Source organism: Bipolaris zeicola, assembly GCF_000523435.1.
Source record: "Bipolaris zeicola 26-R-13 unplaced genomic scaffold scaffold_34, whole genome shotgun sequence".
In the NCBI taxonomy this organism is placed as follows: domain Eukaryota; kingdom Fungi; phylum Ascomycota; class Dothideomycetes; order Pleosporales; family Pleosporaceae; genus Bipolaris; species Bipolaris zeicola.
Genome location: NW_006912083.1, coordinates 73,580 through 84,491, shown reverse-complemented (window position 1 = coordinate 84,491; position 10,912 = coordinate 73,580). Strand labels below are relative to the sequence as shown.

At 50.8% G+C, this 10,912-nt stretch overlaps 5 protein-coding genes across 5 annotated transcripts; 2 read left to right on the top strand and 3 right to left on the bottom strand.

Annotated features, from left to right (window-relative positions):
- Window positions 1–235: 235 nt before the first annotated feature.
- On the top strand, window positions 236–1,888 carry COCCADRAFT_3117 (uncharacterized protein; the record flags this gene model as incomplete). Its single annotated transcript, XM_007711773.1, has 3 exons — window positions 236–488; window positions 541–1,014; window positions 1,089–1,888. 3 exons carry the CDS (start codon window positions 236–238, stop codon window positions 1,886–1,888), a joined length of 1,527 nt encoding a protein of 508 aa, XP_007709963.1.
- A 138-nt stretch (window positions 1,889–2,026) lies between these two features.
- Window positions 2,027–3,921, bottom strand: COCCADRAFT_90144 (GMC oxidoreductase; the record flags this gene model as incomplete). The annotated part of the gene is made up of 2 exons (XM_007711822.1): window positions 2,027–3,798; window positions 3,861–3,921. 2 exons carry the CDS (start codon window positions 3,919–3,921, stop codon window positions 2,027–2,029), a joined length of 1,833 nt encoding a protein of 610 aa, XP_007710012.1.
- Window positions 3,922–4,868: 947 nt separating this feature from the next.
- Window positions 4,869–5,962, bottom strand: COCCADRAFT_90153 (uncharacterized protein; the record flags this gene model as incomplete). The annotated part of the gene is made up of 2 exons (XM_007711821.1): window positions 4,869–5,070; window positions 5,130–5,962. The coding sequence occupies 2 exons, from the start codon at window positions 5,960–5,962 to the stop codon at window positions 4,869–4,871; spliced, it is 1,035 nt and encodes a 344-aa protein (XP_007710011.1).
- Window positions 5,963–7,002: 1,040 nt separating this feature from the next.
- COCCADRAFT_3114 (uncharacterized protein) lies at window positions 7,003–8,770 on the top strand (the record flags this gene model as incomplete). The annotated part of the gene is made up of 5 exons (XM_007711772.1): window positions 7,003–7,350; window positions 7,444–7,569; window positions 7,631–8,233; window positions 8,302–8,595; window positions 8,663–8,770. 5 exons carry the CDS (start codon window positions 7,003–7,005, stop codon window positions 8,768–8,770), a joined length of 1,479 nt encoding a protein of 492 aa, XP_007709962.1.
- Window positions 8,771–9,116: 346 nt separating this feature from the next.
- COCCADRAFT_24381 (uncharacterized protein) lies at window positions 9,117–10,565 on the bottom strand (the record flags this gene model as incomplete). Its single annotated transcript, XM_007711787.1, has 2 exons — window positions 9,117–10,323; window positions 10,477–10,565. The coding sequence occupies 2 exons, from the start codon at window positions 10,563–10,565 to the stop codon at window positions 9,117–9,119; spliced, it is 1,296 nt and encodes a 431-aa protein (XP_007709977.1).
- Window positions 10,566–10,912: the final 347 nt, after the last annotated feature.

Sequence of the window (10,912 nt, the reverse complement as noted above, 5' to 3'; positions counted from 1 at the left end):
GCCAATATGCTGGAGGGTATGGAGAAGGATCTGCAAAATGTAGACCTGAACTGGGAGTATTATGCTAGGTTCGGCTTCGACGTCGGCATCTGCATGCGATGCGGCACATTCTATGCCGACATGTAAGGACGAGGCAGACACACATGCATAGACATACTAAAAGAAAGATATTCCGCGAATTTATCTCTTCCCTTTCATCCCGATTCAATCTCTTTCAACTTTCAAATTATCAACTATGGGTGACTTTGGAAAGGACATGTCGAAATCGGAAGACATTTTACCATCACCACAGTATTACGACGTTGAAATCGGCACTGTGCATGAGACAACTAAGAATGGCGACTCAGCACTCGAGTTTCTGAGAACAGCACATGATGTTGGTGAACTTACTCCTGAAGAGGAACGTAAGTTACTTCGGAAGATCGACTGGATGATTATGCCACTCATGTGGTGCTGTTACTGCCTTCAATATCTCGATAAAACACTAGGTACGTAACTGAATGTTTCTTAACCATGAAGCATACTAAGCTTTGATCACAGTCAACTACGCGGCAGTAATGGGTCTCTACGAAGACGCAAACATAACCACAGACCAATTCTCCAACCTTGCCTTGTTCTTCTACGTCTCCTATCTCGTTGTCGAGTTCCCACATGGCTACGCTATGCAACGTCTACCTACAGCAAAGTATCTTGGTTCCGCAGTCATCCTCTGGGGCCTAATCACTGCACTGACATGCGTGTGTAAAAACTATGGCGCGCTGATTGCTACGCGTGTGCTGCTTGGTTGTTTCGAAGCCGCCGTCGCACCCAGTCTGATTCTCATCACCTCCATGTGGTACAAGCGGACTGAACAGCCCCTCAGAACCGGTATCTGGTACCTAGGCGTTGGCACCGGAACAATTATCGGAAGCTTGATCAGTTTCGGCTTCCAACATTACCACAGCGACACATTTACAAGTTGGCAAATCATGTTTCTCGTCGTCGGTCTCGTCACTGTCGCCGTTGGTATAGCCGGTACGTCACCTTCCCCTCTCTCCTCTAGGAACCCATACGTCAAGCCATCCAACCACTAACACCACAAACCGCAGTGATATTTCTCCTCCCCGACAACCCCATGTCCTCGCGCCTCACCCCCTCGGAAAAAATCTGGGCAATAACCCGCCTCCGCTCCAACCAAACCGGCATCGAAAACACAACCTTCAAACCCTACCAAGTCCTCGAATGCTTTCGAGACCCCCAAACCTGGCTCTTATCCCTCATAACAATCGCCTCAAACGTGCCCAACGGCGCAGTCTCATCCTTCCAATCCACCCTCATAAAATCCTTTGGCTTCTCCTCCAAAACAACCGCGTTGCTACAACTCCCCTCAGGAGCTATCAGCATCATTTCTATACTAATAGCTACGTACCTGGCCGGCCGCTACAACCAGCGCGGGCTCAACATTGTTACGTTGCTGGTACCCGGGATGCTGGGCGGTTGTCTAATGGCATTCTTACCTAGCTCGGCGAAGATGGGGAAGCTGATAGGGAATTACCTGACCAACTGCATCGGCTCCAGCTTACCGCTGTTGTACTCGTGGGTCGCAGCGAATTACGCGGGGCACACGAAGAAAGTAACCATGAACGCGGTGCTCCTGATGTCGTTTTGCTTAGGCAATATCATCGGCCCGCTCACGTTCCGGAAAGAAGATAGCCCGGATTTTATCCCTGCGAAGATTTCGATTGTGGTTACGTGTGCGGTTGCGGCGGGGCTGGCGGTCGTGCTGCAGGTGTATTATGTGACGGAGAATAAGAAGAGGGAGAGGCAGAGTGTGCGTGAAAGGGTGGAAAATGAGGAGTTTTTGGATTTGACGGATAGGGAGAATGCGAGGTTTAGGTATAGATTGTAGTTTTGGAAAAACTCGATGGATTTCCAGACTAATCATACACATACATGTCTTTAATTTCGAACATTTTAAAAAAAACACTTGCTAAGACTTGCTCCATTTGCTCTGCGACGCCTGTGTAAGAAAAAAAAACCCCCCAACTTACGGCGTCCCCGCTCCTCCCTTGAATTCACGGATAATAATCTCAGCGGCCTTCTCTCCAATCATTAGCGCCGTATTATTCGTATTCGCACCCACGTTCTTGGGCGGAATACTCAAATCTGCAATCTTGAGACCCTTGACACCATACACATTGAGATCCTTATCCACAACACCGTCCTCCTCTCTCGGCGCCATTTTGCACGTGCCGAGCGAATGCCATGTCGTATTCACATTCTCCCTCAGCCACTGCTCAATCGCAGCGTCATCTTCCTTCGTATACACCAGATCCTTGACGTCCTTCAGCGGCTCAGTGACGGATTCCTGGACTGCAGCTGCGGAGTTGGCTGGGAAGCGCGGGTGTCCTGCTGCGAGTTCGCCGCGGTAAAAAGTGGTGCGGCGCATGATTTCGCGTTGTTTCTTGTAGGCCCACATTTGCTTCTTGAGGTCGATGTCGTCTTTGTCGTTGAAGAAGCCGACGTCGAAGTCTAGGGCGTCGTCGTGCTTCGGGCCTGTGATGTGCATGTGGCCGCGAGAGTAGGGGTATGCGGTGTATGTTCCGGTGGTAACGTATTGGCCGGCTGGGATGCTGGTTGGGTCGCCGAGGAATCCGGATACCACGCCGCAGAGCATTAGAGGGACGTTGGGGTTGTCTTTGAAGTCTCGGTCCCAGGCTTTCCTGAACTCTGGGCCGAGGGCGGTGACTTCGTCTTCGGTGGGTCGTAGCTTGGAGGATATGTCGATGCCGTTCCAGCCCAGAATGGGGTCTTTATTCTCCATCATTTTGGCTACATCTGCACGCCCGCTGAGGATGGCATCTATTGTTTGGTGTGGCTCGAGCGAGGTCTTGTAGGGGTAGAGAATGAGGTGGTGGTCTTGGTAGTCTTTTCCAACACCTGGTAGTTCTTCTACAAGGGGCACGCCGGCTCGTTGGAGAATTTCTTTTGAACCAAGACCGGAGCGTTCAAGTACAGGTGGTGTGCCGCAGGCACCGCATGTGACAACGACGAGCTTGCGAGCACGCACCTGCTTGACTGGATGCATACTGAGGCCGATAGTCGACTGGAATTCTGGGTTTGGTGTGTATTCTACACCAGTTGCGCGCTTGTTCTCGTCAAACAGTACGCGTACGACCTTCGATTCGACAAGTACGTGAAGATTCGAGTACTTCTCTTCTTCGAGCTTGGGGTGTATGTATCTGTGTGCAGTATCTTGACGTTTGCCGTCCGGTGAGACGTAGCGTTGCCATCGCTGGACACCGTTGTTTTCTTCCAAGTTTTGTAGGTCTTCAATCTCAGGGACGCCGACTTCCCCAGCAGCACGTATGAAGTCGTCTTCCACGTCACGACAACGGTAACCGCCGTCGCTGACATTTATAGGCCCATCGTAGCCGTGATGTTCTTTCTTGCCTGGCCCGTGATATGTCTCGAGTCTCTTTAGGTGCGGCCATACCTCTTGCGCCGACCATCCAGGAGTGTTCCAAGAGTCAAAATCTGAGCGTTGTGCGCGAGTGTACATCATGAAGTTGATCGAGCTGCCTCCACCAAGCGTACCACCACACGGTACGATAGGCTCTCGGTCAGCAAGTTGTTTAGCTTTGTTGCCCTTGTAGAAAAGCGCTGTTTTGGTGGTAGGCAGAAGATTCTGCAGATAGAAAACCGGATTCACAACACTTGCAACATCTTTGTTGTTTGCACCGCCTTCAATCACAAGAATAGAGAGGGAGGGATCGTCTTCTGCGAGGCGACCGGCTATGATACATCCTGCTGTTCCGCCTATAGACAGCCACTGCGTTAGATTCACGACAGTGCCTAAAAAAGAAGGGAGTGCAACGGACCTCCAGCGATGATGACGTCCACTTCTTCAATGCCATCTGCAAGTTTAGAATAGATGCCCATGGTGAGAATTGTAGGGATCAGGTGGTGATCTAGCTTGGTTGGAAAGTGATGGGATGAAGGCAATCCTAAAAGTCAATTACTCCGGCCTACTGCAGCATATATAGCAAGATGTGCATGCGCTCTCGCTTGCCCAGAGATTCAAGAGTCAGGAGTCAGCCACTAGGACCCTGATACACGGAGGGCAGCATCCGGCATGAGTCTGCCCCGCATTCTGAGTACCGAAAGCCGCATCTTTTACTGTTTATAGCCTGGTTTTGGTGTTCCGAGTGGACCCGCTCCGCATTCGAGAGGCGTCTGGATAGCAAACTAGAGGCACCGCGTGGTACTAGTGCTAGTGCGAAAACAATTCTCCACTCATGGCAACCTTTCGTGTCGTGCAAATCTCTTGCGCGGGTGGTGAAATGGAAGTAAGCACATCGTCAGGTGTTCCCTCCCCGCACTTCAACCCGGATTCGGTCAATTGCGGCCGTCCGGGTAGACGAAAGATGTGCCTGTACCAACACCCAAAAAGGATGGCATCTCGCCTCAAAGAGGGGGGGTACCTCGGCATGTCGCAAACAAGTCCGCGTGGGCCTTAGTATCTGTGTGGGATTGAATTCAACTCACAGCCAATGAAACATGCAGCACAAATATGCAGGTGGAGAAATTTTCGGGACATGGTTTGTATTATGAGGCCTCCCTTTGTGGGTAAGTGTAACGTGTAACCACCCATCTGCATGCCCTTCGGATATTATCAAATGCCTAACCTGTACTACGCACCCTTCCTGTGGCTGTAGCCAATTGGATATGTTTGGGTTATACAAGAGGAGGCCTGATCGCTAGGAAAGAAGATTGTCGATTGTACATGAGCTGGGGAGACCAAGGAAGTATCCTTCTAGACTGAGTGGAGAAGGTCTCAAGACCATGTGTGCATGCAGTGAAAGGGACTGCAGGGGCAAAGACCGGGCCTAAGAAGGATGGCCTAGCATCAGGTCACTTAAGAAACTCTCGAACTCAAGGCGACGCTTGCCAGCGATGCTATGTTTTTTGGGTTTAGCATCGGGCGCGAGATAGTGCTCCTCAACTTGGACCGTAGCCGCCAGCGTCTGGAAGTGTTTGAGAACTTCCATTTTTAGATTGGCGCTTTCGTTATCTTGGACAGAGTCGTACCTGTATAGGGATTCAATTCAGCTTGTTTCATTGTTCGTATGTTCGCGGCTTCTACTTACCACTTAATGTCAACCTTTTGTAGATCATGGGCTCTCGACAAGATCTTGTAAACAAAGATAGCTCGCTGTTGGAGAAGAGCAGGGAATACGGCCTCTGCAAGGCCAGTCGTATCGGTACGTATCCAGATAGAGTCCCAAACAAACTTCACTTCGGCTTTTCGAATGTTTCGCATAGGCGAGAAAGTGGCATCGGCAATCTTCCCCAACACTAGTTCGAAGAAGGATGTATGAGCAATTTTGCGAGTTACGTTGATGCGTAAGACAGCGACATTATAGAACCAGTTCTTGGCTTCGATGTTCAGTTGTCTGGACGTCAAGAGTAGCTCGAGAGGTGGCGGAAAGTGGGTCAAGGATATGAACTCTGGAACATGATGCCACTTGCCGCTGGGATACACAAGAGGCCGATACGAACTGCTGTAAGCATCATGTGCAACAGTCTGAGTCGCGTTCAGATAGCCGACTTCTTCGTCGTCTTCGCCATCTTCATCTTCATTGTTGTCTTCGTCCTCGCCCTCGTCCTCGTCATCCTCTTCTTCCTCTTCTGTGTCCGTCTCGTCTTCCTCAGTGGTGTCGCTATCGCTGCCATCATACTCGCTTGCACATATGGCGTCGTTATAGCTGTAACACAGAAGCGGCTCGCGTGCGTTTGGGTTATGGCGCATGTATGCAGCCATGACATCCTCGGACTCCTCCTTCTCAAACCAGTGAAGTAGAAGTCGCTTGGGGTTATCCTTGCCGAATGACGATGCGCGGTTTGATAGATACTCAAAGATGGAATGTCTTACCTCGAGTGGGAGACTCATAAACATGTCTGGAGCGTCGTTGCGAGCCATGGCGGGGAGTTGAGAGTGACGGACTGATGGAGTAGAAGTTGTTATGAGAGATGAAGCAGTAGATGTACCACGCTCCAAGCGTGCAACAACTCTAGGAAGTGGCAGGAAAAGAAATCAAGGTCTAAGCGAAGCTGGCTCCGTTGCCTGGGGGAGCAGGCCTGGGTGGGTCTATGGGCGTTTGCTTCGCCAGTGACTGCTGGGCCGCAACGCAGGATGGCGTGAATGTGAGTGAAGGACATGCATATCGATGAGGGTGAAGCCGCTGCCTGTCTTTCCTCACTTCACGGCACTTGTCTAATTACAGCTGGAGCACTCAGCAGTAGTGTCGTCCCTGCGTTCCCGACAGTGTAAGCGCAACGTCAGACCCTGACAAGCCCTAATTGTTGACAGGGCTAGAATATCCGTTCTGTTAACCAGGAGCTGGACTGTGTATCTTTTCGACCCAGTATTTTTGCTGGTTGCCGTGTGCAGATTTCCCTGATACACTGTCGCTACCGACTATTTGATGATGCTCCAAGGGAGTCACAGGTGGTGCATCGTAGGAGGATCAAATGTGGGATAAACGAACACTGCAGCTACCTTTTTACATCAAGCCGCGTTGGTGTGTCTAACATAGATCATTTGCGCCATATCAACAAGTAAGCACTTACCGAGACCACGTTTCTCTCATTATCTCAAACGCGAAGTTATCGTGACTACTGCGTATGCTTAGCACATGTGTTGTCTGCTATTGCCATCTTTAGCAGATCGTGAGTGTCACCCAACTAACCCGCTCCTTCTTGCAAGTTCAAGTCAGTGGTAAACATCAATTTCCAACGGCAGCAGCTTCTCGCCACAGATTCCCAACAACCATCAACAGCGCATACTCATTCTACTGTATATAAGCCATCCTTCTAGTCACAACCCACCATTCTTCTTCACATCCACCCCATTCCATCCCATCCACTCTTCTCCATTCATCCAACATCAGTATCTTTATCCGTACCCACCCATCTTCTCACACCCGAAGCTACTGAGTCTCAGCAACAACGTTGGTCATCATGCGCCTCACCGCTAGCGTTCTTGCTGGTTTCGCTGCAGTGGGCTTTGCTACACAGGCCAATCCAACCACCAAGTCAGAGTTCAGCAAGGCCCTTGGTGAAGCATATGCTTCCGAATCTGTTAGCGTTGACGGTAACTGGCGGATTGGCTGTGACAAGAACAATCACTGCTCGTACTATCACGATGCCGCCGCTGCTACAAGCATCGCTGCTTCAGAGTTTGTTCACCCTGAAGAAGCATCGTATCCTGAGCGGTCTGCAAGGAGCGTCAACGCAACCGCCAGGGCCGTACGTGTTGCCGAGTTCCCTAATGTCAACAATACTTCTTCAACCGCAGTGCTTAACATGGTACGTTCTCTTCGTTCAATCTTTCTAACGCTCGGTTTTCTTCCAATGAAGTCGATATAGACTTTTGATAGATGGTTCACTGACACACCTCAGAATGATGACCGATTAGCTCGACACAGCCAGAACGTCTCTCTTCACGCGGATATGCAACCCGTTTTCGGCCGCCGTGTCGCTTTTGCAGGAGACCAGTGTGAAGACTGCGATTTAACCGAATGTCCGGTACGTCATACTCCCTTAGCCACTACTTTTTATATCATGGCACTAATCGTTGATATGCTAGGAATGCCACAGTGACTGTGCCCAGTGCCAACACTTCAAGTGTGTCGATCCCAAATTAGGCGTGTCCATGTGCATGAGCGTACGCCCCAAGTACCTGGTTCCCTGCGATCCCGTCCCTCCACCAGTCGTGACCACGACGAAGACTATCTACTACTTGCCCGTGCCTACACCGATATCTGCGGAAACAGTCAGAACCTCACGTCAGGCGAGGTCCGTAGCTACAATCGCACCTCTGCCAATGATTACAGTCGCACCCTCTGTTACTATCACAGTATCTACTGTTGTAACAGAGACAACCACCGTTCTCACTCCCTTCCCGACCCAAACTACCAAGACGATTTTCAGGGAAGTCAGCATCGTACCCATTGATCCCGACAGCACCATCTTCTCAACCGAAACCATTGTACACATGGAACCCATCACGAAAACCATCATGCTCGACAGCAGGAAGAACTTGATAATCCCCAAAACCCCAAGCACCAGCTCTCCAACCCCGTCCTTCACAACAGCCCACGGGCCCCGGGTCTCTGGCCCGCTCTCCCGCCAGCAGCACAACATCAGGGAAGCAACTTGCAAAATTTGTGGAGACGCTTCAGCCTGTCAGGTATGTCAAACCTCCCTCCCCTTTCACGCCACTATCCACAATACCTTTGCTCACACATTCAAACACAGGAGTGCACTTTCGCCTGTCCAGACTGCGGCGGCAACTTGTTCTGCAACAGTCCCTTCAGCAGCCGCAACATCTGCATCGATATGCTGGACACCGCGAATACTACTACAGCCTCGGAAAAGATTCTCGGTCGTGCGGCTACACTTCTCGTTCAACAAGACGAAAATGGTGTTGCTTCCAATAACGGGTCGACAATTGGCAAGCCGTGGGAGATTCAAGATGATGGTTCGGTGCTATCGTTGAAGTTTGGGTACTCTGACTGCCGTGCCTGCATTCCTGGAGACAGGGATTGTCGTGTGAGTTTCTTCCTTTTTGGGTTACATGCTTTTAGTGGTGTGGATGTTGAGGCTGACTGATATACAGGGGTGTAAGCAACGGTTTGAGTGCAGCGAGATGAACAAGTGTGTTCGCGTTGAGGAGACGGAGATTGTAGAGGTTTGTTACGAGAGCGAGACGTTCTGCCCTGCTTGAAGTGTTCTGGCTGGTTCTCTTTTTATCGGATGAACTCGCGTTGAGTGAGTGGCTCATTGGGTAAGGGATTGACTTGTCGACTGCACTGTTTCGCATGTTTCTGCTTGTTGTTTCGTTCGGCTGGATGTCAGAGCGTGCTCACGGCGATATTCCCCTTTGTCTGTACCTTTTCTTGTACCCTCCGTCTCCTCTATTGCTTCACACTTCGTTGTAGTTTATTCACTTGCTTTCTAACTCATTCTTCGTTTCTTCGACATGTCTTTTCGATTCGTTGCTAATCACTCATGTCCGTCACTTTGCGACATCACACTCAGACCCTCACGATGACTGTAATCCCTTCATACGTCTACGAACCTCTACTACCCCCTTGCTCCACATCTCCCTTGAGATCCTCCATCAAAACGCTCATAAGCTTGAACATCTCACCCGCAAGCTTCTTCCCCGTCTCTCTCCACTCCTCCGCACATAGTCTCCCAAACCGATCCGGATGCCATCGTAATCGCTCTTGACGTAGCCACTCATAACTATATAGCCCACTCGCACGAAGCAGCTTCTCCACATCATGATGACAGGCGTGTATGCTATTCTCTTCCAGCTTGAGCATCTTGCACGCCGGCAGCGCACACGTAGTGAGACTGCCCGGCAGATACGGGAACATCGTGAACAGCTTCGGCGAAGAAGAAGAAGACGGTAACCTGTGCAATGGCGGTGGCGAATCCGAACTAGTCGACTGCGAACGAACCTGTATCTTTCTTGGAGTTTTCTGTTTCGGGCCTGCCGAAGCTGCCGCCGCCGACGCAAACATACTCGCCGTCTCAACCGACCACTTCTCATACAGCGCCTTAGTCGCCGCCTCCTTCTTCTTTTCCTCTGACTCCTGCGTCCCATTCTGCGGCAATCCACCGCCCGGCTCCGACGTACTCTGCTTACTCTTATGCTTACTCTTCGCCTTCGCAAAGAAATTCAGCGCAAACCCCTCAAGCGCATCTTCATTAACATCATCAATCGAACCCGCCCACGTCCCATCCTTCCTCACGGCAATGAACTGATCCGCGCTCGAAGGATCCAGCGCAATATACGACAGCTGATTCCACTGAAACCCCTTTTCCGCCTTCCACTCCTCAACCGTCTCTTTATAAATCTCCCACGCATCGCCCTCACCAAGCTTAAACACCACATCCCCATACTCGCTCATGGCGAAAAACGCTCCTTCAGGTCCCCACGTCACCATCCTCGGTGGCCCAACCCGCCATCCCGACGGCGTCAGCCACGACTGCAATGCGTCTTCGAGCGCCGTAGGCAGATTACCCCAGCGAATAAGGTCGGGGTGCCAGACCAGGAACCCGTCGTCTGGGCCGAGAAACGCGCGGAGATGCGGCGAGTGCCATGTTTTATTCAGCACCGTCTGCAGCCGCGAAGGCACCGAGGAACCCCATTTTAAACTGCTCTTGCCGGCGCTGTCTTTGGAGCTGAGCACCCAGGATTCGGGCGTGGGGCCTAGGACGGCCCAGTGGACTTCTGAGACGGCTCGGCTGAGGAGCTGGTCTTGGAGACTAGATGGGAGGTTGCGACAGTGGGGTGGGTTAGGGATTTATTTTATTTATTTTTTAATTTCATACGGGCGTGCGGGTGTAAGGAGGACTGGCGGGGAGGGAAGGGGGGAAGTAGTGGCGGTAGTGATGGTGGTTGGTGGTGATTGAACATACTACTGTAGTCCCGCCGCGCTTTTAGATACAAAGCTATCGTTTGGACCAAACGAGAAAAACGACGTGGAACTCGGTGTATTGCTACTCATTTGCTCGAGCCGATTTGACGTTGCGATTGGATGGGGAGAATTATCGGTTATGACGTCATATATGATCTTACGAATCACTCAAAGCCGCAAATCTGTTAGTAAACGAAACAACTTAAATCCTGTATCCTTTTTTTGCCTTAGTTTTCAGGGCCACTCACCGATCTTATGTACTACAAAGCGGCACGTCTCGGGAGTCTTTAAATCCTTCCCCCCTGTTTTTTTGGTCTTGTCTACGACGGCCCTGAAACGCAAAGTAATAGTGGCTCTTTCGCCGTTATGCTCTTGTTTGCTTTGGCCAACTTGGCTTTTATTCCTGTTTGCAACCTTGTAGCCGATCAAGGCTTGGC